Source organism: Micrasema longulum, unplaced genomic scaffold, assembly GCF_059751315.1.
Source record: "Micrasema longulum isolate JH-2025_06_02 unplaced genomic scaffold, ASM5975131v1 h1tg001652l, whole genome shotgun sequence".
Lineage (NCBI taxonomy): Eukaryota > Metazoa > Arthropoda > Insecta > Trichoptera > Brachycentridae > Micrasema > Micrasema longulum.
Window position 1 is genome coordinate 1 of NW_028278831.1, and position 25945 is coordinate 25945.

The following is a 25945-nucleotide window of genomic DNA, read 5'->3' on the forward strand; positions in this document are numbered from 1 at the left end:
GATCTTGTTTCTGTATACTAATAAGAAACGAAATTCCGCTTTGATACCATGTGTGTATTAATCATTTCACTCCCCCGGAAAAAAAATGCTCAAATGTTTTTTTTATTTATTTTTAACAAACAATATTTTAATGAAAAGGCTGAATTCCAATTTATTGCAACAGAGAAGAATTTTTTTTTGAGATGGGAAGTCTATGCATTTACAGGGTTTGTAATCTGCCATTGGCTAGTTTAAGTAGCCACTTTACACACTGCGTAACATTCACCTTTCTATCTATGTTTGAAAATACATATTTTTTTCAATTCTTCCATCTGTTGATTTTTGTTTTTGGCATTGTCCCTTTCAGAATGAGGAAAGAGAAGTAATGTTAGACGATCTAATGGTTGTTACTAGACTGGTCTGGAATTCTGACTTCAGATTATTTACTCAGTTTTTTAGCTCTAAGGCTGAGAAATGGGAGATTCTCAGGGGCGCCCCATAGATTAGTGACCGATGCTTGTGAAATTCTCGTCTTTGAGAGAATTTGCAGAATGTTCGGAAAATAAATTGTACATATTCTCCGGGAAGCCTTATGTGTCTGGGAACGAACTGAACTAATATTTTGAGCTGTCCTTTGCCATCAAAGTAATATTGGTAACCCTTGGTGTTAAAATTGTCAAACGTAGTACTTACCTACTAACAATCCTTCCACTGTGTCTGGATCAAATTGATGTATAACCTTTAAATTAGCGGTGGTAAATGAAAGATTATGGAATTAATATTTTGTTGACTTATATAAAGGGCGTTGGAGTTTGGAAATTTTAAAATAATGATAATAATAATTTAATTTGATATTATTAAATTTATAAAATTGCTAAAACAGTGCAGAGTATTTTTTTAAAATTAGGAAATGTTTCAGACTATGAAAACTGAATTGAATTTGTGAAATGGATTTTTTAAATTAATTGTATTTTCACAATCAATTACGATATTCCGAAAAAATATTTTCACCTATATTTTTAAAAATAAAATTGTTAAAAAAATACGATTCGATACGAAAACGCAACGAGATTGGCCCTGACAATCGTGACGTGAAGAATAATATTCGAATGTTTATTTAAACGGTCACAATCGACAGTCAATATTCAACCGGAACACGACGTATTATGGGCGTGACTAATGTAACGACGCGTTTTCGCGGATACTAAAAATGATTATTTTAATAATATTTTTATACTATTAATAAGTGCAAAAAAAAAGTAATTTTTACTCTACGTATGTTAAAGAGTCTTATTGATTCACAAATTTAAAAAAAAAAAACATATTTTCCTATTGAGAAGAAGACAGGTCTCGTAATATATTGTTACGATCGGTTACGATGTTTTGGCCATAATTTTTTAATATTTTTATAATATATTTTTTTTTATTAATGAATTTCATAAAAGGAAAATGTTTTTAAGAAAAAATATTTACATATCTACTTTTACACATCTAGTAAATGTTATCGCTATAACTCTCCAAAAAAAACTAACTCTTGTGCTTGGAGAGTGACTTACTCTGTTGTAGTTGCTTATTGTTTATTATAAGTGTTTATATAATTTTAAAAAAGAGTACATGAGAAAAAAATAAAAACATCGGATATATAAAGAAAAAACATAAAACAATGCTACATTCATTTTAAATAAATTTAATGTAGTTTTTACACTTGTTCAAAAAATTTCTTTAGATTTACTTTAAATTTATTTATTGATATATATTTTTTAGTTCATTGGGAAGATTATTATAATTTTCTATACCTTTGAAGACAAAGCTATTTTGACCACGACTTGTGTGGAATTTAGGAATTTTAATATTATAATGGTATCTAAGTGACTTATTCATCTCAAATTCTTTTTTTTTTCTATATAAATTTGAATAATGGAATTTACTTAATAAAGAGTGTCTACTGTATGAACCTTAAATATTTTAATTGCGCAATAATAAAACAGGGATAACAATACTCAACTTAAAAAGAAATAAAATACGGAATAATCAAACTTGAATATTTTTTGGATCTGCTAGCCCTTAGAACGTGTGAACATATAAATACGAGTTTATCATTTTATATTTACCAAAGCCTCTTTCTCTGCTTGTGGACTAACAACTCTTCTTTGAGACGCAAAACCTGTATGTGGCGGCCCTTGGGGATTGCCACCGATTTGTTTCCTGAAAGGTGTTTATATATTAATTTCAAATTAATTAACAGCTAACATTTCTTCACTGACTGTACCGGTGTTAAGCCATTATAATTAACAGAAAGAAAATAATCAAGTAAATTTTATTTTATTGTATTCTATTGAAATAAACGGCACTTTGTGTCTTTTACATATTAGTTTCAAATACAGTAAAATATAAATATTTCAAGGTATAATTGTAAAAAAAATATCATTATTATTACAAAAGTTTAAAAATTAATATTAACCCTTCCGGCCCGAAGAGGGGTTTCTAGGGTCCACTCAGGTAGCAAAGGTATGTATTTCGTTTCTTGCATAATTATACCCCATAGCGTTAAGGGTGTGTTCAAATTATTATTAAGTATTTTTCAGCCGATTTTTTCCAACAATAATAATTATTACGATTCATTGCTTTACAGCTTAATGAATATTTTTTTGTTGTTAGTGAACAGTGTTCTGAAGTTTTGAAGTTAATGAACAACAAACAATTTTGATATTATTAATTTATTTTTGCACTTCAACAGGCCGGAAGGTTTCATTACAGAACATCCAGGCTTGGGAATAATCACATTTAATTTGGTTTTTTTCTCCCTGTGAATCAAACCTTACGTGCGTGAGTGCCTATTGATTAATATGTAAGTCAGTTCATACGTGTCTTTTTTACTATTTGGACGCAAATTTCCTGCCATAATAAAAAAAAACGGATTTCATGCTTTACATTTGACATGCATTCCCCTCCCAACTCTCCAGTGCTGTTCAATGTGTCACAATGCAAGCATCGCGATGTCGTTCAACATCCTCTCACAAAAGTATTTTATTAAAAAAAGGTATGAATGTCGTAGATAACTAAAAATATTATAAAACAGTTTTATTTTATTTTACAGAGACAAACAGTCGACAATGATATAATAATATTTGAAAAACACGGTTTAAAGACAGACCAGCGAAGTTTCTAAATAAAAATCACACATATTAAATTGTAGAACAACAAAATGGTGTGTTTATGTGTATTTGTATGAGACTAAGCGTAGAGGTATGTTTGAGTGTATTTTTGTAGGAGTAAGTGTTCTGGGCTGGTATTCCAATCGAAATTATAGCGCAGTATAGCGCGTTTTTACGTACTAAATACGCATTATAGCGCGCTGTTAACACGTTCGGAATACCAGCCCAGATGTGTGTAAATGTGAGCATCATTAAATAGCAAGTGGGATCGGTATCGCAGCCAGAAAAAATGAGTCTTAACTTATTTTAAAATAAATTAAGAGGCATGTTAAATATATCGATAGATAAAAAAAAAACATTATAGTTAGAGCAATAACGATAGAGGAAAGATAAACACTTATATGATAATTCGTCGCTTTAGTTCGTTTTTGTCCAACAGACCATTTTTAACGAAATTAAGTTAAGTGTACAGGAGTTCTAAGAAAGGCTTTATTTATAAAATTCAAATGAAAATTATTATTTTTAAAATTGTTAAAGGGTTTTTATGAGGTATGTTGTCTAAATGTGTAGTCATTATTTGTGTCTTTTTCGTTAAAAAAATTGAAAGCTCTATTTCTGCCGATTTGGTTTTTGGTCTGTTGGACGAAAATGAACTTAAGCGACGAATTGTAACATTTTAAATTATTTTGAGGTCTTATTTGACGCATTTTAGCTGGGGTATTTCTGGTATCTCCTCAGAACTCGCGGGTTTTTTCACATTCTGGCTCTAAGGGGTTAAAAAAATATATATAAATAAATACGAGGCGTATCCAGAAAGTAAGTGTACTGAGGCTCTCACGACCGGACGAATTGTATTTTTTACATGTTGGCTACATTTGCGTGTAGCCTGATCCTTTTTCTCCACAGCGAGACCAATTTAAGGTTAATACACTAAAAAGTGTCGACGCGACAACACGTTTCGTTTTTTTAAATGTCGATCCGATTTCCCGGCAAGTGAGAAATACGCGGCGTCATCCGTTATCCGTTTAGAAGGGAAAACCTCCGGTTGAGGTGTATTTCTCCACTACATCTCCATCGTTACTGGAGATAAAATTTGGGTTGCACACTACACGCCTGAAACCAAAAGGCAGTCTCAACAGTGGCGTCACACCTCAGACTCCGCCAAAAAGTTCAGAACCACAGCCAAGAAAATCATGGCATCCTTGTTTTAGGACTGTCATGGCATAGTTTCAATTTAATATATGCCTCAAGGGGAAACCATCAACTCTGCAAGATGCCGAGACGCTAACATAAATGCGGGGGGCGATTCAGAACAAGAGGAGAGGCATGCTGACAAAGGGAGTCTGCCTGCTGCGTGACAATGCCAGACCACACACAGCTAACGCTACGAAGGAACTGCTCGTCTCGTTTAAATGGGATGTCTTGAACCATCCCGCGCATTAGGGGAACCTAGCATCTTCAGATTACTATCTCTTTACCTCCCTAAAGCTGCACATGGGTGGAAAAAGGTTTTCGAACGACGAGGAGGTAAAGGAGGAGGTGGAAAAGTGGACGAAGGGGTTGTCGGGAAACTACTTCAAGGAAGGCAACAAGAAGTTGATATCCCGCATCACCACCTGCATTGAGAGGAATGGCGACCATGTCGAAAAATAGCTTACATATGTACAATGGTAACCACGTCATTTTTTTGTTTTAATAAAACAAATTGTAACCGACAAAAATTCAGTACCTTTACTTTCTGGATATGCCTCGTATCATAAAAATTCATCAACAAATAACAACAAAATGTAATATTACAGACTGTAGATGCCAAAATGTAATATTACAGACTGTAGACAGCCCTGTAGATGCCTAGACTTCTATATTACCTTCTCTTAAATGTTTTTCATCTCTGTTGTAATATGTTAATATTACAAAGTAAAAAATGTTTTTCACATTGATATTACAGTTTTTTTCTAATTTCTGAGTGAAATAAAATTTATTATTGTCAATTATATAAAATTTACGAGATGTGATGGAAATACTGACCTGTTGGCTTCTGCTTGCCTAATCAGTTTCTGTTCCTCAAAGTATGGGGAGTATGTTAGCGGTCTGGTGTTAGCCACCCCTGGAGCTGACCCCCCGGGCGGGGCAAGTCCCCAAGCCTTAATGTCATTCATGTCTTCCGGACGAGGGTTGAAGCCGGCCATTGCATTCCTATGAACGTCTGAGTAGCCGATGTATCTGCAAATAGGGAAGTTATTTTTTTTACTTATTAATACATCAAAGGTTCAAAAAACCTTTAAAAACAAATTTACAGAAATAATCACAGCAGTGAACCATAATTATGAAGTACATTATATAAAATATAATAGAATAATTGGAACTAAATAATTTAGTGAACATAAAATATAAAAAAAACAAAAAAAATATAAAAGATACGTCATCATCATCGTTCCCTTTCCACACTTAATGGCCGACATAAAAAAACATAACATCCAAAAAGAAACATAACATCTCTAAATAAAATATAACACTTAAAATCATGAAATATTATGTTCGAAATATAAATATTACAAAGTAAAGTTGTGAATAATTTAAGATAAAAATAAAGCGGTTAATATTCAACTAGATAATAATATTAAAATATTACATCAGAGATGAAGAACATTTTAGAGAAGGTAATATAGAAGTAACATTTACTATTCTGCCCATATTTGAACATCTATATCCCTTCGATTCTTTCATGTGTTGATGTTTGTTATAAACCAGCCAATGACAGGTAATAAGCCCTATAGATGCCTAGACTTCTATATTACCTTCTAAAATGTTCTGTATCTTTGTTGTAATATGTTAAAATTAACAGCTTCCCGGGGAGTTGAATCTAGTCGTTGTCTACAAATATTTGGAAAAACTCAAAATATTGTAGGTAATAAAAAAAAAGAAAATGAATACAAAAATAGTTCTTTATAAATAATAAGTTTTTTAGAGAATTAAGAAAACTTAAAATATCTAAATAACATCTTTATTTTATCAGTTGGTTAGAAGTTTCCATTTGGCAATACATCCACCAATTTACAATTAATACTCGCATTATGTCCAACATGTTAAAATAAAGAAGAAAAAACACGTTTTCAAGGAAACGTAGTTAAAATTAATTATATATATATTTAAAAAAAAACAGTATATTAATAGACTATCAAACTAAATAAAATAAAAATTCATCGGCCTCGTGGCGTAATGGTCAGCGCGTTTACTTTCCATGCAAGAGGTCTCGGGTTCGATTCCCGACATAGTTGAAATAAATGTTATTCAAAAGGGTGTTTTCTCACCAGAATATTACATGGTCCCTGGATTGATGCCTGAAGCGTAAGACTGATCATCTTACCTTCATGTCAAAAAAATGATCAAGATACGCTGCGATTGGTGTAAGAATGCAGTGCCCTATGCATTATTATGTGCGGAAAGGAAACGATGTTTTTTTTTCATATATTTTTAAGAAACTTTGCCGTACAATTTAATGTTCTAATTTTCACCGCGCACGTGAAAACATTTTTATATCCAATTTCCCGTAGGGCTAGACTCCTCATTACGTTACAATTCCGCCCGCGTCAACCTTAATCTGACCATCTCTTGTTACTGGTAAACATGAAATGGCGTAACACAGCTAATCTCGTTAATGTCCCTCTTTTATTTAGCAGCGGAAGTTGTAAAAATCATGAAATAATGATAAAACCGTGTTGTTTTAGTCACGCCATGACTGTTTTGTCCAACTCGTTGGATCTAAGTAGACCGAATTCTCTTAATAAAGGGCCTGAGGTATATTGTTACGGAAATTTACGTGACTGTTTAAATAATTACTATGCATCTCCTACACACGAAGTAAAATATGCTTAAATAACAAGGGTTTTGTTAGTGTGTGTACACATTTATGAGAGCAAAACCTAGAACAAATGTGTTAAAAAATATATCAAGAAAAGTTTGTCGTATCCACCATTTTTTAATGAGACCATCACGCGCTAGGCCAAATAATGTTTCTAAGCGAGTTTTCGTGGATCGTACGCATAAAAAAAATGTGTTTAATTTATTTAAAACTCAATTAGGTCAAAAGATGGCCCTGGCTCCCATTTATTAAAAAAGGAAAACAATGTAGACACGCCAATAGTAAATGTCCATAGTGTAATAATAACATACAACAATTACTTTATCTACTACACACACACTTAGGTAATAGATTTCTCTGGATCATGTCTAGTCTGCCTAACTAGGTACAACCTGTTTTAAGGCAGACATTTTTATGCAAAAATAAACAATAACATTACTACCTACTTGTTAATATAATAAACAGTTATAGAATATTAATTTATTAGGCATTTATTTTTAGTAAATTTTTTGATTTTTCTCGACCTTAATCCAGTAACCAATTTTTTACAAATTTATTCAATTGAATCTGGGTGATGGTTTCGCATTGTTTGAGTATCATATTGAATATTTTGGGGCCCAGAAACCTGAAATTTCTTAGCCGGAATTCAGAGTTTGTGAAAGAACCCATGACACATCCTCTAGTTTGACTTCTGGTAGTGTGGGATTGTTCCTTTTGGGATTTGGTAGAATAATTTGCTTTCACAAATATTATTATTCTAAAAATATATAATTTCCTCGTATCTAATATCTCAAATTCCTCAAATAACTTGATGCTGATGTACCTGAAGGGCTTTTTAAAAAATATTTTAATTATTGATTTTTGAGCGGATTCGAGAGGTTTTAATATTGCTTTATTAGTGCCTCCCCATCCTAATTTGCCATAAGTTATTTAAAAAAACGTTTCTCTAGTGCCATAATTCAGGGAAAAAATATGGAAATACGTCCAATGCTGTGTGCGGTATATAGTGGGCAAGCTAATATGCAAGATAATATATTAAATTAATTTAAATTAAAATGGTCCTGTTTTGCAGTCTGCCATTAAAAAATGGGTTATATAACCTGTGGGTAATGCTGACTACATCAGTGACATAAATAAACAGAAAGAAAATGCTTTTACTCTGGTCCAAGGCCGGGTCCTGAGAGCTGCCAATCTTGCTGGTCAGAATAATGGCTTTGGGGAACTCCCGATGGAGGGTACAGTCCCTGCTGGATAGGGGGATGCCCATGTTCCAGGTGATGAGGAGACAAAGACGGGGGTAGATGTGGTACCTGGAAAAAACAAACGCTTAATAAGAAAGCTTCCACCATCTTAATAAATACACTCTAGACTCTTAGTAGATCGTTGGAAACGTTTTAGTGATACTAAATACATACAAACGCAGTTTCTCCCTCAATTAATGCAGAAAACAAACAAATCTACATTGCTATGTCGTAATATGTAAACCTCATTTCTTATATTATATACATGCAACGGGAAGGAGTAAAAGGAAGGGATTTAAACGTTCCGAAATCAACTGACAATCAGACAAGGAATAAACATTCACATTCTATCGCTTCTTCACAATATTTAAAATAATCCCACTTCGCCTTTTTATCTGAGATAGCGCTTACAACCTCTATAGCAACATGGACTATCTCTTCGTTCTAGTAACGAGAGAACCCTTTCAATGTCCTTTCACCGCTCTAATTTTCTTGTCTCCTCTTTCACAGTAATAGCTGCTCGATTGTGGTATAATCTACACACTAATGTTGGAGACGCCCCTTCTTTATTTACATTTAAATCAAGATTGAATCTAAATCTAAATATTTGAGTTGTTCCTTTCCCCTTCTTTTCTTCCCATCTCCTTTCCTCTCTTCAAGTATTGTAATAATTTTTAAAAAATTGTGTAAAATTATAAAATTCATTATTTATTTTTTTATTTTATTTTATTTATTTAATTTTACAATACGCCCGAGGGGCATTTACAAAAAATATACAGTTAAGTACAAACATAGTGCGTAAAAATTTAAAAGATAAACAATGCTTTTTTGTATACATTTAGAAACAATAAGAAGCATACTGCCATGCAAAATAAAAATTGAAACTTTACATAGTAAAAAAGAAAAAAATAATTTTATATGGATATAATAAAAGTAATTGAATTAAAAAGCAAATTGTAAATAACTTGTAAAGAATTCAAACAAAAAAATAAATACATTTTCATATACTTATAAGTATAAAAAAATAAAAAAAATGGTATCAACAAATTATTGTTAAAAACAAATAATGAAAATTAGTTAACAGTAAGTATACATGTGAAAATAATATAATATACGGTACACAAAAATATTTGATAAATTAATATCTGAAAGAGATAAGATAATAATAATACACATCAAAAACAGAGAAAGAATTGTATAAAAAAGAAAGTTACGACATTAATAATTTGTTTCAAACAGTGCATTTAAGAACGTTTTAAAATTGATAATTGTCGTATTAAAAATGTCTATTTCACAAGTAAATTTGTTGGCTAAGGAATGTAAACGCGGAATCGGAGAGTGTCGTGCATAGTTAGTACCCACGTATGTTATAATATTATAATTAATAATATTAATAATATTATATTATAATTTATTTATATAACGCTTTATATACATATACAATTTATATACATATAGAGCGGGCATATTGCCTAAAGGCAATTTCTTTCTACCTACCCAAACCGTTCAGTTTGAGAATATTACAAATACATGGACATATTGAATGTTACAATTTCATACAAAAATTAAAAACAAAGATTAAAAAAAAAAAATACATGAAAATATTAACACTGTACTATGTAGAGAGGAGAGGGGATGGGAAGGAAAGAATTAAAAGAATATTTCCTTAGAATATGTCCATGTACTTGTATTTTTTTCAAACTGAACGGTTTGGGTAGGTAGGAAGAAATTACTTTAAGGCAACATGCCCGCCCTTGTATATATATTTATTGTATAATATTAAAATCTATAACCTACTTCCACTATCTATTAAAACAATTTGTAACGAGAAAATGTTTAAAAAGGCTATAAAAAAATGTGCAGCTAGGTAGAAGTAAAATGGATTGTCTCATTCGTCCATACTTATATTGAACCAACTGCTCCACAAGTGTATTGCTTATGTAAGGTTTTTGTTATTTTCATTGTGTGTTTTGTAATATAAATAATATAGATGTACATAAATACCTTGTTTTTAAATTGTCTGAATATTTGTTAATGATCTTCGTTTTTTTAAGTTAGTCTTCTTTGTGTATTCTCAAATGTTATTTAAAAAAAGTATAGTACCCCAGTGAGGTCACATTATTTTTATTATTAATTATAGTTTGTAAGCAAAAAATATGAATAAATAAATTAATATGTAAATGAAGTGTTAAAGTAAGAATAGATAAACTATTTTTCACTTACCGTATGATGAAGGTGCGAGATTTGATGATGGTGGTGGTGGTATTTTGTTCCGTGGTAGTTATTATGGTACCAGGAGCACAGCTTGAAGATGTGGGTCAAGGCGGGAAAAACGAAGAGCAAGAATTTGAGGAAAAGCTTCTTGGCGTTATGGACTCCTAGGAGCAGTGGCAGGAACACAAACAGCTTAAGTTTGATCAGCTTGACCACAACAACCACTGCAAGTACGGCCATCATAATCTTACTCTTTATAAAGTTTTCTGTAAAAATAAAAAAAAACTATTAGTAAATAATTTTTTGGGTAAAACAAACATTTTTATTAAATCCTTTAAACATACAATATGTAAAAGTCTATAGTATCTTTGTCAAAAAACGTCAGTACGCAACCTAGAACACCTGGTAACATCTTAATACCAAAATTTAAAACAACTACAGCACAACATTTTATGAGTAAAATGCTCCATTTCTGTGAGCAGAATAATATTTTTCTTTTATGAAATGAACAACGGAATTAAAAAGTGCAACCAGGAATACAACATATTTAAGAAAGAATTAAAAAGTCATATTCGTAATTAACATTTAAAAAAATGTTATGTTAACTTACACTTTTTTATTACACCTTCTACTTTATTTTTTATTTTGTTTTTTTTTTTTTAATTTCTCGGTATTTTGCTATTTTTCACATACATTAATTTTTTTTACTATGACTTTGAGTATGTTTTTTCCCCGTGTATTATGTTTTTACTTCGCATTTTACTTTACTTTACTTCGAGTTATTTTTAATGTTTTTTACAATGTTTTTGCTACATTTTTAACTATGTTTTCTCCACATTTATTACTTTGTTTTTACTATTTTTCTACTATGTTTCTGTGAATTAAATACTGTTTTTATATATTTTTTTGACTGTCTTAGAACGGAGTAAATAACCGTAGGTAGGCAGTCAAAGCTACTTTGTATAAATTATAATTTTGTGTATGTAATATTATATGATAATAAATAAATAATTATTATTTGTGTAGCACTGATTAAAAACATCTTACATTATATTTTTTTGTAATTTATGTTGTACTAAAAATATATACTAATTAAAAATAAAATAACACATTATTGTAAGATGTCACTCCTCATTGTGTACTCAAGAATAGAAAAATATCACATACTACGAATACCGATAAAAATATGTGAAATGTATTTTGAATATTTAATTGTATTATTAAAAATCAATTTAGATATTCTGAAGAAATGTTTTCCTAGAAAAAGTTAAAAAATATATATTTTTAAAATATGTCACTAGAAAAACGCGACATGTTTGGCCTTGATAGTTGCGACGTCAAGATTCATGACAATGTTCTTAACAAATTTGAATGATCAAGAATAAATAAGCATAAATCGTGACGTATAAGGGGCGTGGCAAATAAAATGTCCGTTTTGCGGAAATTCAAAATTACAAATTTAAAAATGTTTTTATTTTACTAATAAGTAACAAAAAAAAATTTTTTTACTGGACAGTACTTCATAGACCTTATAATAATTGAAATGTTAAAAAAAATTGATATTTTTTCTATTGTTTTTTTTTCTTTTACGTAATAGTAAACAAATTACAACAGGGATGGAGAATACCATAATCAAGGGAATATGGAAGTCCAGGCATTTATAGGGTTTATGATCTGTCCTGTATTGGCTGTTTTAAGTAGCCACTTTACACACTGTGTAATATTTACCATTTTGCCTATGTTTGAACATCCAAATTTCTTCAATTCTTCCATTTGTTGATTTTAGTGAAGTTAAAGAGCTGAAACCTTTGTTGTTGTGAAGAGATTCATCTGACCGAATTATGTCTAGGTTTTCTTACGTTTCAAATCAATTTTTCAATTTTTCAACTTTTTCTTGGACCAGTTGGTTTCATTACAAAATTTAAGTTTGTCCAAATGTTCGTAGACAAAAGATTGGATTTCACCCCCTCGGGAGTCATTAAGATTAACAATGTAACACTCTATTCCTGTTGTAATTTGTTCATCTTAATGACTCCGGAGGGGGTGAAATCCAGTCTTTTGTCTACGAACATTTGGACAAACTCAAATATTCTAATAGTAAACGTTAATGTAAATATGTTTTAAAATTATAATATATATTTAGTTGTTATATTATTACATACATTATTTTTTTAACTATGACAAATTTGTCATAATTATGAGTTAATTTAAAACGCATATAATGTTCCATTTTTTATGGAACTTCCGAATAAAAAGTAATTAAAAACATTTTTCTTCTAAAATGCAATGTTCTGTAAAAAAATTGAGTCGATCCATCGATTACTTTCCAAAATTTGCGGCCGCAAACATACCGAACCTAATTTTTTATACAGATAGATTTTACTGACGACTTTTATTTTATTTAAATAAAAAATATTTCGGGCGTCCAATCACCTATTTCTCATCGACTTATCACTCGCTAAATAGAGAAAGTTGTTTGACGGCAAGTAGTGGTCAGTGCTTGGCTGTAGTATTTGGATATATGACTAAGTATCCGTGTGAGTTTAACGGAATTTGCAACACTAATTTTGGGCATTCTTTATTCATCTTGTGATTTTGATGTGAACACCCGTTACATTTGCGTCTAGTATTTAATAAATCAATAGACTGTAAATTATTAAATTCATATTTAAAGCATTAACTTTATAAGCAATGTTTCATGTAACTAAGAAAAATGTTTACAATTAGCTGCTGCAAGTCGATAGGAACTAGGTTGTCAATCAAGTTCGAGATTAGCGAAAATTGACTAATTTGCTTTTCTTCCATACTTTTATTTGCGCGTTACATATCTTGATGTTTTAATGTTTTTTTTAATTATTTTATTTGTTGTTAATAGACCACAAACTAAGTAAAAACATTTTTTTAATGTATTTTATTATCATCGCTACGATTTTAAATTTATTCACATCTTCTATATAAATTAACTAGTCGGTTTTCATGTTCTTGTTTATTTTTGCTTTAAAATGTCTGCCTTAAAACAGGTTGTACCTACTTATGCAGACTAGACCAGAGAAATCTATTACCGAAGTATGTTTGTAGTAGCTAAAGAAATTGTTTTTTTTTGTTAATAAACCATGATTATTATTATCAAATATCTACAGTAAATGTCTGACGACGTAATATATACCGTTCGACGTACGATAGAATTATATTTATTTATTTATTTATTTATTCACACTCTTTATCAAAATACAATTCCATGTTCACTTTGCCCAGCTAACAAGGGTACATACCCCGTTCCAAGGTAGGCAATTACATTTTAATATATTATAATAGTTAACAAATTAATATAGAGCACAGACAAACAAAATATAAACTTATTCGGATACACATTTTGATTCATATACATACAGACATACACATATATACACACATATATACACATGTACATACACACACACGTACATACACCCATGCGCATACACATACATACATACTATATATATATATATATATATATATATATATATATACATATAGTATGTATGTATGTGTATGCGCATGGGTGTATGTACGTATATATATATATATACACATATATATATATATATGTTTATTTAAATTGGAAACATGTTAAACATGATTTTATATAATATTTCTAATGAGTTTTTGTAAAAAACTCATTTAGGGACATGCATATAACAATATTTATTTACAGACGTATTTATATTTTAAACTATTACAATTAAAAGCGTTTGAAAAAGTTTCAAAACATTACAAAATAAACAAAATACAAGGTATGGAAATGAATTCAAAATTACGTATACTTAATACAATCTATAAAATAAAAAAGAAAAATGTTAAAAACTTAAAAGTTTAAAAATTACATGTATATATACAGGGTGTTCTTTAAACCCTGTCACATCTGAAACCACGATGATCAGTATGAGCAAGAAGACATATTGGAACATTAAAATAAATTTTTAGAACTACTAAAATCTTAAAAAATAAAATAACGAAAAAAAAATGGTTGCTTACTTCTGCAGGGGTGAAACAAGGAGATGGGAGAGGGGAGTCTGATACACCGGTAACCGCATGGCATCGCCCCCTCGTTTCTCCTCTGCAGAAGTGAGCAACCATTTGTTTTTTTTATTTTAATTTTTTCGTTCTAAATATTTTTTTTAATATGCTAATATGTCTTCTTGCCCATACTGATCATCGTGGTTTCGGATGTGACAGGGCTTAAAGAACACCCTGTATATGCAAGCTAAACCAGAACTAAAAAGTTTTTAAAATTAACAAAATATATTTACCCAATACAGGTTAAAAAATAACAAAAGCGTATTAAAATTACATATGCATAATACAAGCTTAAAAGGTGTGAAAAAGCATAAAAATCATTTTAACAGTATTAAACATTACATATAAAAGAAAAAAAGGTAAAATTATAACTTATATGTTCAAGATGCGCATTAACTAACATTATTTATTCTAAGTCCTTTGGAAAAAATCATTCTACGATTCGCACGTCGTGTTTTTGTATTTTGAAATTGGTACTTTAAATTTTGGTGGCAATTTATTAAATTCATTGAAACCCATGTACTGTAAAGATCTGGTACCAAACTTCGTAGACTTCGCAGATCCAATATAAATATTATTTTTTGATCGAGAACTGTACTGATGGATGTCTCTATTGAAAGCGGGCTTTGTGTTACTGTGCATTGAGTCCACGCTTTATGTAACTACCAAATCCCGAAAAGAACACTCCCACACTACCAGAAGGCACACTAGAGGATGGGTCATGGGGTCTAACACAAACATCGAATTCGGGCAAAGAAATTTCAGGTTTCTGGGCCCAGAAATATTCAATATGTTACCAGAACATTGCAAAAACCATGACCCGGATTCAATTAAATAAATTTTGCCGGGTACTGTGCTAGTATGTACTAAAATCTAGCGATAGCACAGCATTGCCGGGTTCAGCTTGTTTAATATAAATAGCATTTATTTTCATTGCTTTGTTTATGTACCTACGTTTTATTCTGTAGAAATACTTGTAACCAATAGGTACTAATGCATACTAACACAACATAATCTGGGTAATGCGGACGGATGCTATAAACTAGAGGGAATTAGTCATACCTGTCATATTTTTATATGCATCATTGCCAGTCTCGTGGTTTAGTGGTTAGCTCGTTGGGGCAACGTGCAAATTGAACGTAGCTATGCAGAAAGCAGCCAGTCCACAATTAAAAAAAAAATAGATTTATTTATATGTATACGGCCTAAGCCAATTGGGAAATATATTTTTTTAATATATTACAACAGAGATGAAGAACATTTAAGAAAAGGTAATAAAGAAGTCTAGGCATCTACGGGGTTTATGACCTGTCATTGGCTGATTTAAGAGGCCACTTACACACTGTATAACAATCACCATTTGGCCCATATTCAAACATCTATATACCTTCGATCCTTTTATCTATTTATGTTTGTGAAGTTAAAGAGCCGAAACCTTTATTTATGCAGGTGAGATTCATCTAATTGAATTATTTTACCTACATGCTAGGCAACGCCTGAAAATCTTATTGTTTCAATTTTTATACTTCTTCATGGACCAGGTACATTTAAAAAAATATATTTTAAGTTTGTCCAAATTTCTGCAGAAAAGTACTGAATTCAACTCCTGGGGAGCTGTTTATATTAAAATATTACAACAGAGATGACGAACAATTTAGAGAAGGAAGACTTAGAAGTCTAGTCAAGACTTTAAAAATCATTTAAAATCTTGTCGTATATGCATATTTTTTTTGTATTTAAAAAAATAAATGCAAGCATCTACAATATTAATACTCTAGAATTGGTTGATTGCGTCTGTCTCTTATACTCGTGCACAGGAATTTGAGCCTTATTATCGTGGTATCAACGATAAATCAGGGCCATGTCGTGTGTTAAAATTGCTGCTGACACAGCTGACTGCTATCTTTTTTAAATACTTATTTTTTTCTTTTTTCATTGAATTGCTTACCCAGAAATATTTTTATGCAGACATTGAATATTTCTGTAAATTTTGTGTAGTTTTTGTAGCATTTTTAAGAATCATAGATTATTTTTCATTGCACTGAGATTACTCGGAACAACAAAAAAAATGTGACTCAAAGGGACGATATTTCTAGATAACCGAGATTTAAATCAACTAAGGCACGTATTGCCTAAAAGTCAGGCCTTTAGAGTCGATAAAGTGAGACCCGCTATCAAAAATACATCAATTGTTTGAATTTTTTAAACTTTATTTTACGCAATTCTCCTTCTGGGTCATACGAAAACTAAAGCGTAGTTCATACACGCGATTCAACTAAACACATCACTTGAGTTGTTGAATAACGACGCGAGAACGCGCGCACAAGTCAAGTTGAAGGTTGTCAAGGCGTTTACCGTAACATTGCTATTAAACATTATGACGTTTAAATATGGCTCCGTGAAGAGAGAGTTAGACCATTCATTGAGCAATTTATTTTGTATTACTGTGCTTTTTACATAGTGGTAAAAATTGTGTGGCATTTATGGGTAGGCTGTGGTTCTGGGTGAATGAATGAACTAAATAATAGGTTTGTGCATGTGTTTGTGTATCTTTAGTTCAATGAATTAAATGTCTTCCGTCAAATTTTGGAATTTAAGGTATAAGGCGCAAATTAAACGAAACCATTAAAAATGAAAACGAAAAAAGTGTTTTCATTAAGATGACAAGCTGTGGAAAGCAGTTTAATGAAAATGTTTTAGGTAATCCAACGTATTATACTTGTAAAATACTTTGTGTTATATGATTTGTAAAAATAAAATAAAAAAAATAAAATGCAGTTCCACCAAGAAATGTCAGTAGAAAAACTCAATATAACTTTATGAAAGTAAAAAAAAATAGGAGCCATTAGTTTTTGACTGACCCTTCGTATATATTTTATATTTATTTACAAAGAGTATTTTCTCTGCTCCAAAAAGTTACCTGGTTAGGTTAGGTTAGGTTAGGTTTAGCCATCATTTGTCCAGAAATCAATTCGCTATTGTAACTCCGAGTCTCATGATGACAGGAAACTGATGAGTCTCATATATTTATGGACAACCTAGTAACTTCAAACGAAGATTGTCAACGCCAGGCTTTTCTTAACAACGAATTTTGAGCAGGTATATGAGAGAAGAAATTTTATCGGAAAAATACAAATATTTATCTATCGTTACTAACTGCAAATTTTTAATATAACGTCGTTCGGCATGCAACACCGCGAATTCGACATTTTTGAAGTGATTTTTTGATACCATTCGATTCGTTATCTTTTTCTCCACAAATAAGCATCCTCATAATGTCAAATATTTGTATAAATCGTCATTTTTAAGGGCAAAATGTAATACCGCGTATGTTGTCTGCACTGCAACACCGCGAATGTGTCATGGCGGCCATAGTGTATTCACAGATTATATAGTACACGAGTGTATTTTTGACAGCACACCGAACGTACGCCTCGCTGCTTAAGCGGCCTCCGTGGTGTAGTGGTCAAGACGCTTGAATCACGCACGGAAGGTTCCGGGTTCGATTCCCGGTGAAAACACAAAAATTAAAAAATGTGATTTTTCTCAAGCCTGGTTGTTCTGTAATGTAATTCACCACTGTAATTGGGCCTCCTGGCCTGTTGTGGTGCAAAAAAAAAATGAAAAAAAAAAGGTGAGAAGTTTTTTCATTGTGTTTAGGTCTCCAATTTAACGGTAATTAAAAATAAAAAGTAATTATTAGTACTTATTTAAATATTTATTATTTATAAGTTTAATTATAGTGTAGTATTATGTACACAATGTGAAATTTTGTGACATTATAAAAAAAAAAAAAAATCTTAACATACTATTTTTATTATCTTTAAATCCTTGGAACCAATCATAGTTTCAATGGAAAAAAAAATTGTTTCTTAATGGTTGACCTAATATTATTTAGATGCCAAAAATGTGCAAATCCGCGAATGTGCAATTATTTGGCTTAAAAAAATGACACAACCGCGAATGTGAACGTAACAATTACAATAAAATGATTTCTGAATTAAAAACCAATAAAATAAACAAACAGGTATATAAAGCATTTTTTTATTTATTTCATTCATTACTTATGTAAATAACAACTTTATTCGCTCTCCTGAACATTTTGTTTCATGTAGCTTACGCGGTGTTGCCTGCCGAACGACGATAAATAGATTTTAATAATTGAAAAGCAAAAATTGAATGACGAAAATATAAAAAGATATCATTGTAACCTTGACACTGTAACCGAATTATGTTTGCCTACAACAGTAGTTAGGAATTTAACAGAAATGAAACCAGTTTTTTTCTAGAAAGGTAGCCCAGACGATGTCAATATACAAACATAACTGAAAGTAGAATATATAGAACATGAGAAAAATTTAGAACTTGTGTATATTTTTTATTGTTTTATTTCAATCAATAATGTTAGTAAACGTTTGTATGTATATAACTGCTTACCAACTTTTCTTTGTCTATCTAAATACCACCATACCATAAATTAAAAAAATACTTACTTGTTTATTTTTATTACCTTATACTTGTTTTTTATTTTTTACTATTATATCAAATTGCATTGTAGTATTGGCAAATACGCATTTCATAGATACATATTTTTATTTCTTATTTTTTCGTGATAATATATGCTTGCTGGTTTATTAATTTAACATAAAAATGTCTTTCTTGCTTACCGTAACACTTTATTTATTGTTGGCTTTATACTACTTTACTTATACTATTACTTATATCTTTGCATTTTTTGTTTATATGCTTACTGTTTTTTCTTGCATACCTTTGTTATTATTGTTTTTTTTTTTTTTACTTCGTCAAACTTTTTATCATATCCTTTTTAACTAATTGCACATTTTTTTTCTGTATATTTTATGTTTATTATTTAGTATGTTAGCATGTATTTCATTATTATTTTTGTAAATGCCTTTTGGGCGTTAATGAACAAAAAAAAATACTACCATCAGCGTCATAAACAAAAAGACAGATAATTGCAAAAGTCGTATTTTAAAATACGACATTTTTTACTATTTATAAACTTTATGCAAATTAAAAAAAAGCTGTAAAATTTAAAGAAAAAACACAGTATGTCAATTGTTTCAAAAGCATAAAACCTGTGTGTCATATCTAAACTGAGATTTTACTTATGGATTTCTAGGTATTTTTTTAAATATATTTTTTTTATACACTAAACGCCCATAGGGCTTTTAAAATACAAATTTGCTTATATAATACATAATAAAGTTTATAAACAAAAATAAGTAGCAGTTGTAGTAAGGTTAACAAATTAAGTTTATTTAAACATGTTTAGGAAGATATGATAGAAGTAATTCAAAAGTCCGTAATTTACTTGTTACAAAGTGTAATTCAATATATCTGAAAGAATTAAGAAAAATAAAGAAATTAAATGCAAATACACATATTTATATAAACAAATATAGAAAGGTTGTTTCGTCGCTATAGTAATTTACTAGCAAGGGAGTGACTAATTTAAACATTGAAAATGACACTATGTAAGTGATACCTAATAATAAAGCTAGATACTTTAAAATCAATGAGTTAGAGCACAAAAGCTGCTATTGTCAAATAGTGGGCAGACTAATTATACTTAATATTCGTAGAACTCAGGGGCAGTGTAAATCTAAATGATTTATTATCGTGTTGAGAAAATATGATTTATTTTCCAGAGCCTAAGTAGCTCGTAAATTGGCATAATTCGGAAAGATCCTTTGTCCTTAGTGTTTCCAATACGAACAAAGATATAATATAATGTTAGATACGAATAACACTTTATACAATGCTGTTAAACGACCAACGCACGTTTCTAGGCGTGTTGTATAGATTTTCGAAGGTGCAAAATGGCTATCCAAACGCCTGCTCATTGACTTCTGTAAATTACAAAATTTCTATTCAATTGACGATACTCATATATATAATAGATAACAATAGAGTGAAGTGTAATTAATAGTATGAGGTAATATTTCAACTCCTGCGTAGGGAACTAAGTTAAATAATTCAATAATAAAACTACATTCAACACCAGTTTGACATAAAATACTTGACGAAAATTGAGACGATAAAAATTGTACACAAAATTGCACTGAGAAACATACAAGACGATGACATAACATTAACAAAAAATGCCAACATACACAAATATAATACAAGACAGCAAAAACATTACAATTGCTTACAAAATTGCTCTGGAGATAAATTTAAAATCAACCAAAAAAAGTGCATGATGACACAAACCAGATGTGATTTCATATGACTAGACCTTATAATATTCCTTACATAATCCTAACGGATTTTTAAAAATAATAATAATAAAAAAAAAACTGTTATAATATTGTTTTACCAATTCCATGTTTATACTTCTTGAATAAAAGAATAAAATCATTCATTGGTCATTGGTGGAAAATATTTTTAAAAAAAATTAGACAAAACTCTTTAACGTAGTTTTCTTATTATAATTAAAATTCAATTCCGCCAATTGATGTCAGCGGTGAAATTCGATCTATTAATAAATATTCTTAAAAAAACATTACACTTATACAATACCACACAAATGAAATTTCACATTTTTCTTGCAATTCCACATTGTTGAATTGTGTTAGTTAAGGAAAAACCATTACTTTTAGCAATGATTTGAATTTTGATTTTTTTTTGTACTGTGTGTAAATTACATGTACCATTTTTTGCCAATAGACGCCTTGTTTTGGCACAAATTTATTGGCATTTAGGTGAAATCGAATTAACGGATAGAACTGAGCATAATTTGTTTGAAATAATTTTGTGTGGAAAATACATAGATTTTTAGAGAAAAATAAACTTTTGTATAAAAACTAATTAGAAATATTATAAATAGCTACTTAATATAATATTTGTTTAAATTTTGTTTTTTTTTATTGGATAATTCAACAAAGAAACATACTAGAAAAAATATAATTTGAAAGCATTCGTCCATACAATTTTACATGGATAATATATCTTCAATTACAGAATTACACAAAATAGATTTATGTATTAAGATGTTATACTTATTTTTGAACATTTTTTTACACAGGATACAATGCAATAAAAAATAAGTTGTACGTGTGTACTTATTAAATAAGATTTATTCCTAAGAGATTATTCGCAAAGGCTGGGAGAGTATCATAAAAAGTGACAATATTATTGTTTCGGCAGTATATATTATATTCCCGACACATGCGGGCCATAGTTGTGTGGTATGTAGCATTATTTGAAAATAGGGCAGTTTAAATATTTCCCGATGTCTGAGTGTTGTTAATTCCGCATTTATTTGTATTTTATTTTACTTTATAGTTTAATGTTTTATACATACATTTTATATTGAAAACAACGCGGCGTTTTATCAAATAAATAAAATGAAAAAGAGTTAGAAGTTGCTCGTAATTTGAATTTGAACATGATGTATTTATAATATGGTCGGCCTTGTAGTGTAGTGGTCTGCGCGTTTGCCTACCATGCATGTGGTTTCAGATTTGACATGAAATATTGATTTGAAAATGTGTTTTCACGCTAAAATATTTCATAATCCCTAGACTGGCACGTGAAGTGTAAGACTGATTATTTAACCTTCATGTTACAAAAATGATTTTATTTATTTATTTATTTCAACACTTTATATACATATACAATATATATACATATAAGGGCTGGCATTTTGTCTTAAGGAAATTTCTTCTTAACTACCCAAACCGTTCAGTTTGAGAAAATTACAAGTATATGGACATGTTCCAAGGATTTATACTGAATCTTTTAATTGTATGCAAAATAAAAACAAAAAATAACTTTAAAAAATAATAATTAACATTGTCCTATGAAAAAATGAGAGGAGATGAGAAGAAAAGATTTCAATCTTGATTTAAATGTAAATAAAGAAGGGGTGTCCCTAACGTTAGTGGGTAGATTATTCCACAATCGAGCAGCTACTACTGTAAAAGAGGAAGCAAGAAAATTAAAACGGTGAAAGGGTAATAAAAAGATTCTTTCGTTACTAGAACAAAGAGACAGTCCACGTTGTGATAGAGGTTGGAAGAGCTCTTTCAGATTAACAGACGAAGTGAGATTATTTGAAATATTGTGAAGAAGTGATAGAATGTAAATGTTTCTTCAATATCTGATACTGAGGCAGTGTAGTTGCGTGCGATATTCGGTAAATATAATGATCAAGATATGCTGCTACTGGTATATAAATGCAGTGCCCTTTGCACAATCCGGTGTGGAAGGGGGAGTCATTATGATTTTTTAATAAATGAATTAAGGTGCTCCACAGGGGTTCGACTAGGTCTCTCATAAATTATAATATTAATATTTGTATATTTATAACAATGAGATGTGAACTATGTATGTATGTGACCACGTTATAATAGCAACTTTAATGAACAATAAAATAGTTTTAAACTGACTTTTGTGTTGAACAACTAACTATATGGCATTTAACGCTAACCGCATTAGACAAAGAACAATTATAAAATGAGGAATCTTTATGACATGCAAATAGATAAAATCTTTTACTACTTATTATTGCGTTGATTGCTGTTAGGTTAATTAAAACTTAAATTAACATATTACAACAGAGATGAAGAACATTTAAGAGAAGGTAATATACAAGTCCAGGCGTTTAAGTGGCCACTTTACACACTGTGTAACATTCACCATTCTGCCTATATTTGAACATCTACATTCCTTCAATTCTTTCATCTCTTGATGATTGTGAATTTAAAGAGCTGAAACCTTTATTTATGCGGGTGAGATTCATCAAACTGAATTATTTCACCTACATACTAGGCAACGCCTGAAAATATTATTTTTTCAATTTCTATACTTCTTCATGGACCAGGTAATTTACCAACAATATTTTGAGTTTGTCCAAATTTTTTCAGGCGTTGCCTAGTATGTAGGTGAAATAATTCAATTTGATGAATCTCACCCGCATAAATAAAGGTTTCAGCTCTTTAACTTCACAAACATCAACAGATGAAAGAATTGAAGGAATATAGATGATCAAATATGGGCAGAATGGTGAATGTTACACAGTGTGTAAAGTGGCCACTTAAACCAGCTATTGACAGGTCATAAGCCCTGTAGATGCCTGGACTTCTATATTACCTTCTCTTAAATGTTCTTCATCTCTGTTGTAATATGTTAATATAAACAGCTTCCCAGGGAGTTGAATCCAGTCCTTGTCTACAAAAATTTGGACAAACTCAAAATATTGTTAATTAAAACTTTACTTGAATTATGTCATTCGTGTCTGTCTCATTGTTTAGTGGTTTACTGAATGGTTATCATACATTAGTTTCAAAGTTCAATCCTTTACAAAATGAGCATTATTTTAACCTCCCCTCAAAAAGTTTCAAAGTCTTCATCAATACCTTTACGCACGTAATGGTGCATAGGGCACTGCATTGGTACACTAATCACAGCGTTTCTTGATCATTTTGCAACATGAAGGTAAGACGATCAGTCTTACGCTTCAGGTACCAGTCCAGGGACTATGAAATATCCAGTGGAACATTAGTCACAGTTTTAGTTGCACGTACTATTTCGAGCCAATCTCTTATATTGCGCAGCTAAAATGTTTGCCTCTTGCTGGCTTCTCAGTGACAATCTATGTTGTCGTTGATCGTTGGGAGAAGATGATATTTCTCTCGACCACAATGAGATTTTCCGAAACTTCAACGAGAGTTCTCTATCAGTATTCAGTAGTCCTGAGTTCATTACCATCTCGGCCCATGATCTGCAAAGCATTCTGCATTGCAACCCTTTTCGAATACTTCCACCAGGTCATGGTGTCAACTTTCAAGGTCCACGTGTCTACGTCATATAAACGAACCGATCTCACATAGCACCTGATCATTTTAGGACGCAGTTTCAATTGGATATAAGATGAAAATTGCGCCGCATGCAAAATTATTTTTATATTGATATAATATCAATCTAACTGTTCATCTCACCAAATGTTTGTTTGAGCCAATGGTTGGAAAACTCATTAGTCAAAAACCCAAAGATCAGCAGTACAACAATTATGCTTTCTTTTGAGATCCAAATTTTATTTTGAAAGCAAATGTACTTTGATAATAAAATATGTTCATAAGCAACAGAAAACCTGCATATTCACTCGTTTACTTCGACGTTGTAGTATAGATCAAAACTATTCCATTTAAAATAACACCATAATAATCTGTAAGATTATTCTAAATCCACAAAAGATAATTAAGTATTGATAAAATTCGGTTATGTAGCTTAAGTAGGTTTTACTCAGTCAGTAATATCTGATTTGTTAATACCGTTCTTAAAAAGGTTTACAGAAAACATATTGATAGTTTTTGTTGACACACTTTTAATTTATGTTTGTAACAGACTTAAGCCAGCAAAAACGACCTGAAAATACATCTAAATTTTTCGTATTGGTGTTGTTTTTCCGGGTCGTTGTGCCGTGGATTTATTATTTATTTTGCCGACGTTTTGGACAGCGTTACAGTGTCCATCGTCTAAGTCGATGTTGTTTTAATGTGGTAGGGTATTGTAGTCGTGAGAAAAATTTGTACAGTATCCCAGTGGTCTCACGTTTTGGTTTTAGTCTACCTAAAAAATACTAAACTTGTCTGATAAAAGAGCCAACAGAAATCTAAAAGCACTAATTTAATATAAATACTGATGATGGGATGTGCCATATACCAATGCAGTACGCTATGCACCATAAAATGCGGATAAGGAAATTATATACGATCTAAGTAAAACTGCGCTGTGGTTCCATGGCTAAGGTAACAGAGTCACGGATCAGAGATCTATCACAACACTCTTGTTAAGTAAATAACAGCATTTATCGATACTATTCCTGGCCGATTACCTTTCGTTCCCATCCTTCCTTTGACCCATCCTTATGGTACCTACCTAACATCGAGATAGAAGATATTCAAAATTAGAAGATTCGGATTTAGAACAAAAACAAAACAACATTTTTGACTTGACATAAAATCGAATAAAAAGTGGTTGGAATCGTCGCGCCTCGTGGAAAACATTGTTACATTTATTAGTTCATTTTGTCATCCAGTGTCAGAAATTGAAGAACATTCAGATCATATTAAAGGTCCATTCCATGTTCCTATCCTTTCTCAAATATTTCCCATTCACAAAACTGAATGAATTTCGATTTTCATTTACAGTGCGCCTTTTCGTTAACAACTCTATCAACTTGAATCTGTTTGTGGTCCCACGGCTAGTGTTATGGATTCATGAAACATATCCGAGGTTCGAACCCTACTCTACCACAACTGGTTCCCTATTTTTAATAGTGAGTTATTTACAACTCATTGACAATGGTCCCAAAATTAAAATATTTTCGTTAATCATAAGAACGCAAATATTTTTTTAAATATACTTTTGAAAAAGAGTCCAATTTTTTAATGGTCGGCGCGTTT

General features: G+C 30.7%; 1 protein-coding gene across 1 annotated transcript in view; it reads right to left on the reverse strand.

Annotated features, from left to right (window-relative positions):
• Positions 1–1735: 1735 nt before the first annotated feature.
• Osi17 (DUF1676 domain-containing protein Osi17) overlaps positions 1736–25945 on the reverse strand; it is a 95118-nt gene continuing 70908 nt past the window's right edge. Inside the window, exons 4-7 of the mRNA XM_088237135.1 lie at positions 10461–10717; positions 8155–8306; positions 5163–5357; positions 1736–2184 (exon numbers count right to left, since the gene is read on the reverse strand). Of these exons, the coding sequence (XP_088093261.1) occupies positions 2076–2184; positions 5163–5357; positions 8155–8306; positions 10461–10717 (713 nt within the window). The 3' untranslated portion in view covers positions 1736–2075. The remainder of the gene's footprint in view (positions 2185–5162; positions 5358–8154; positions 8307–10460; positions 10718–25945) is intronic.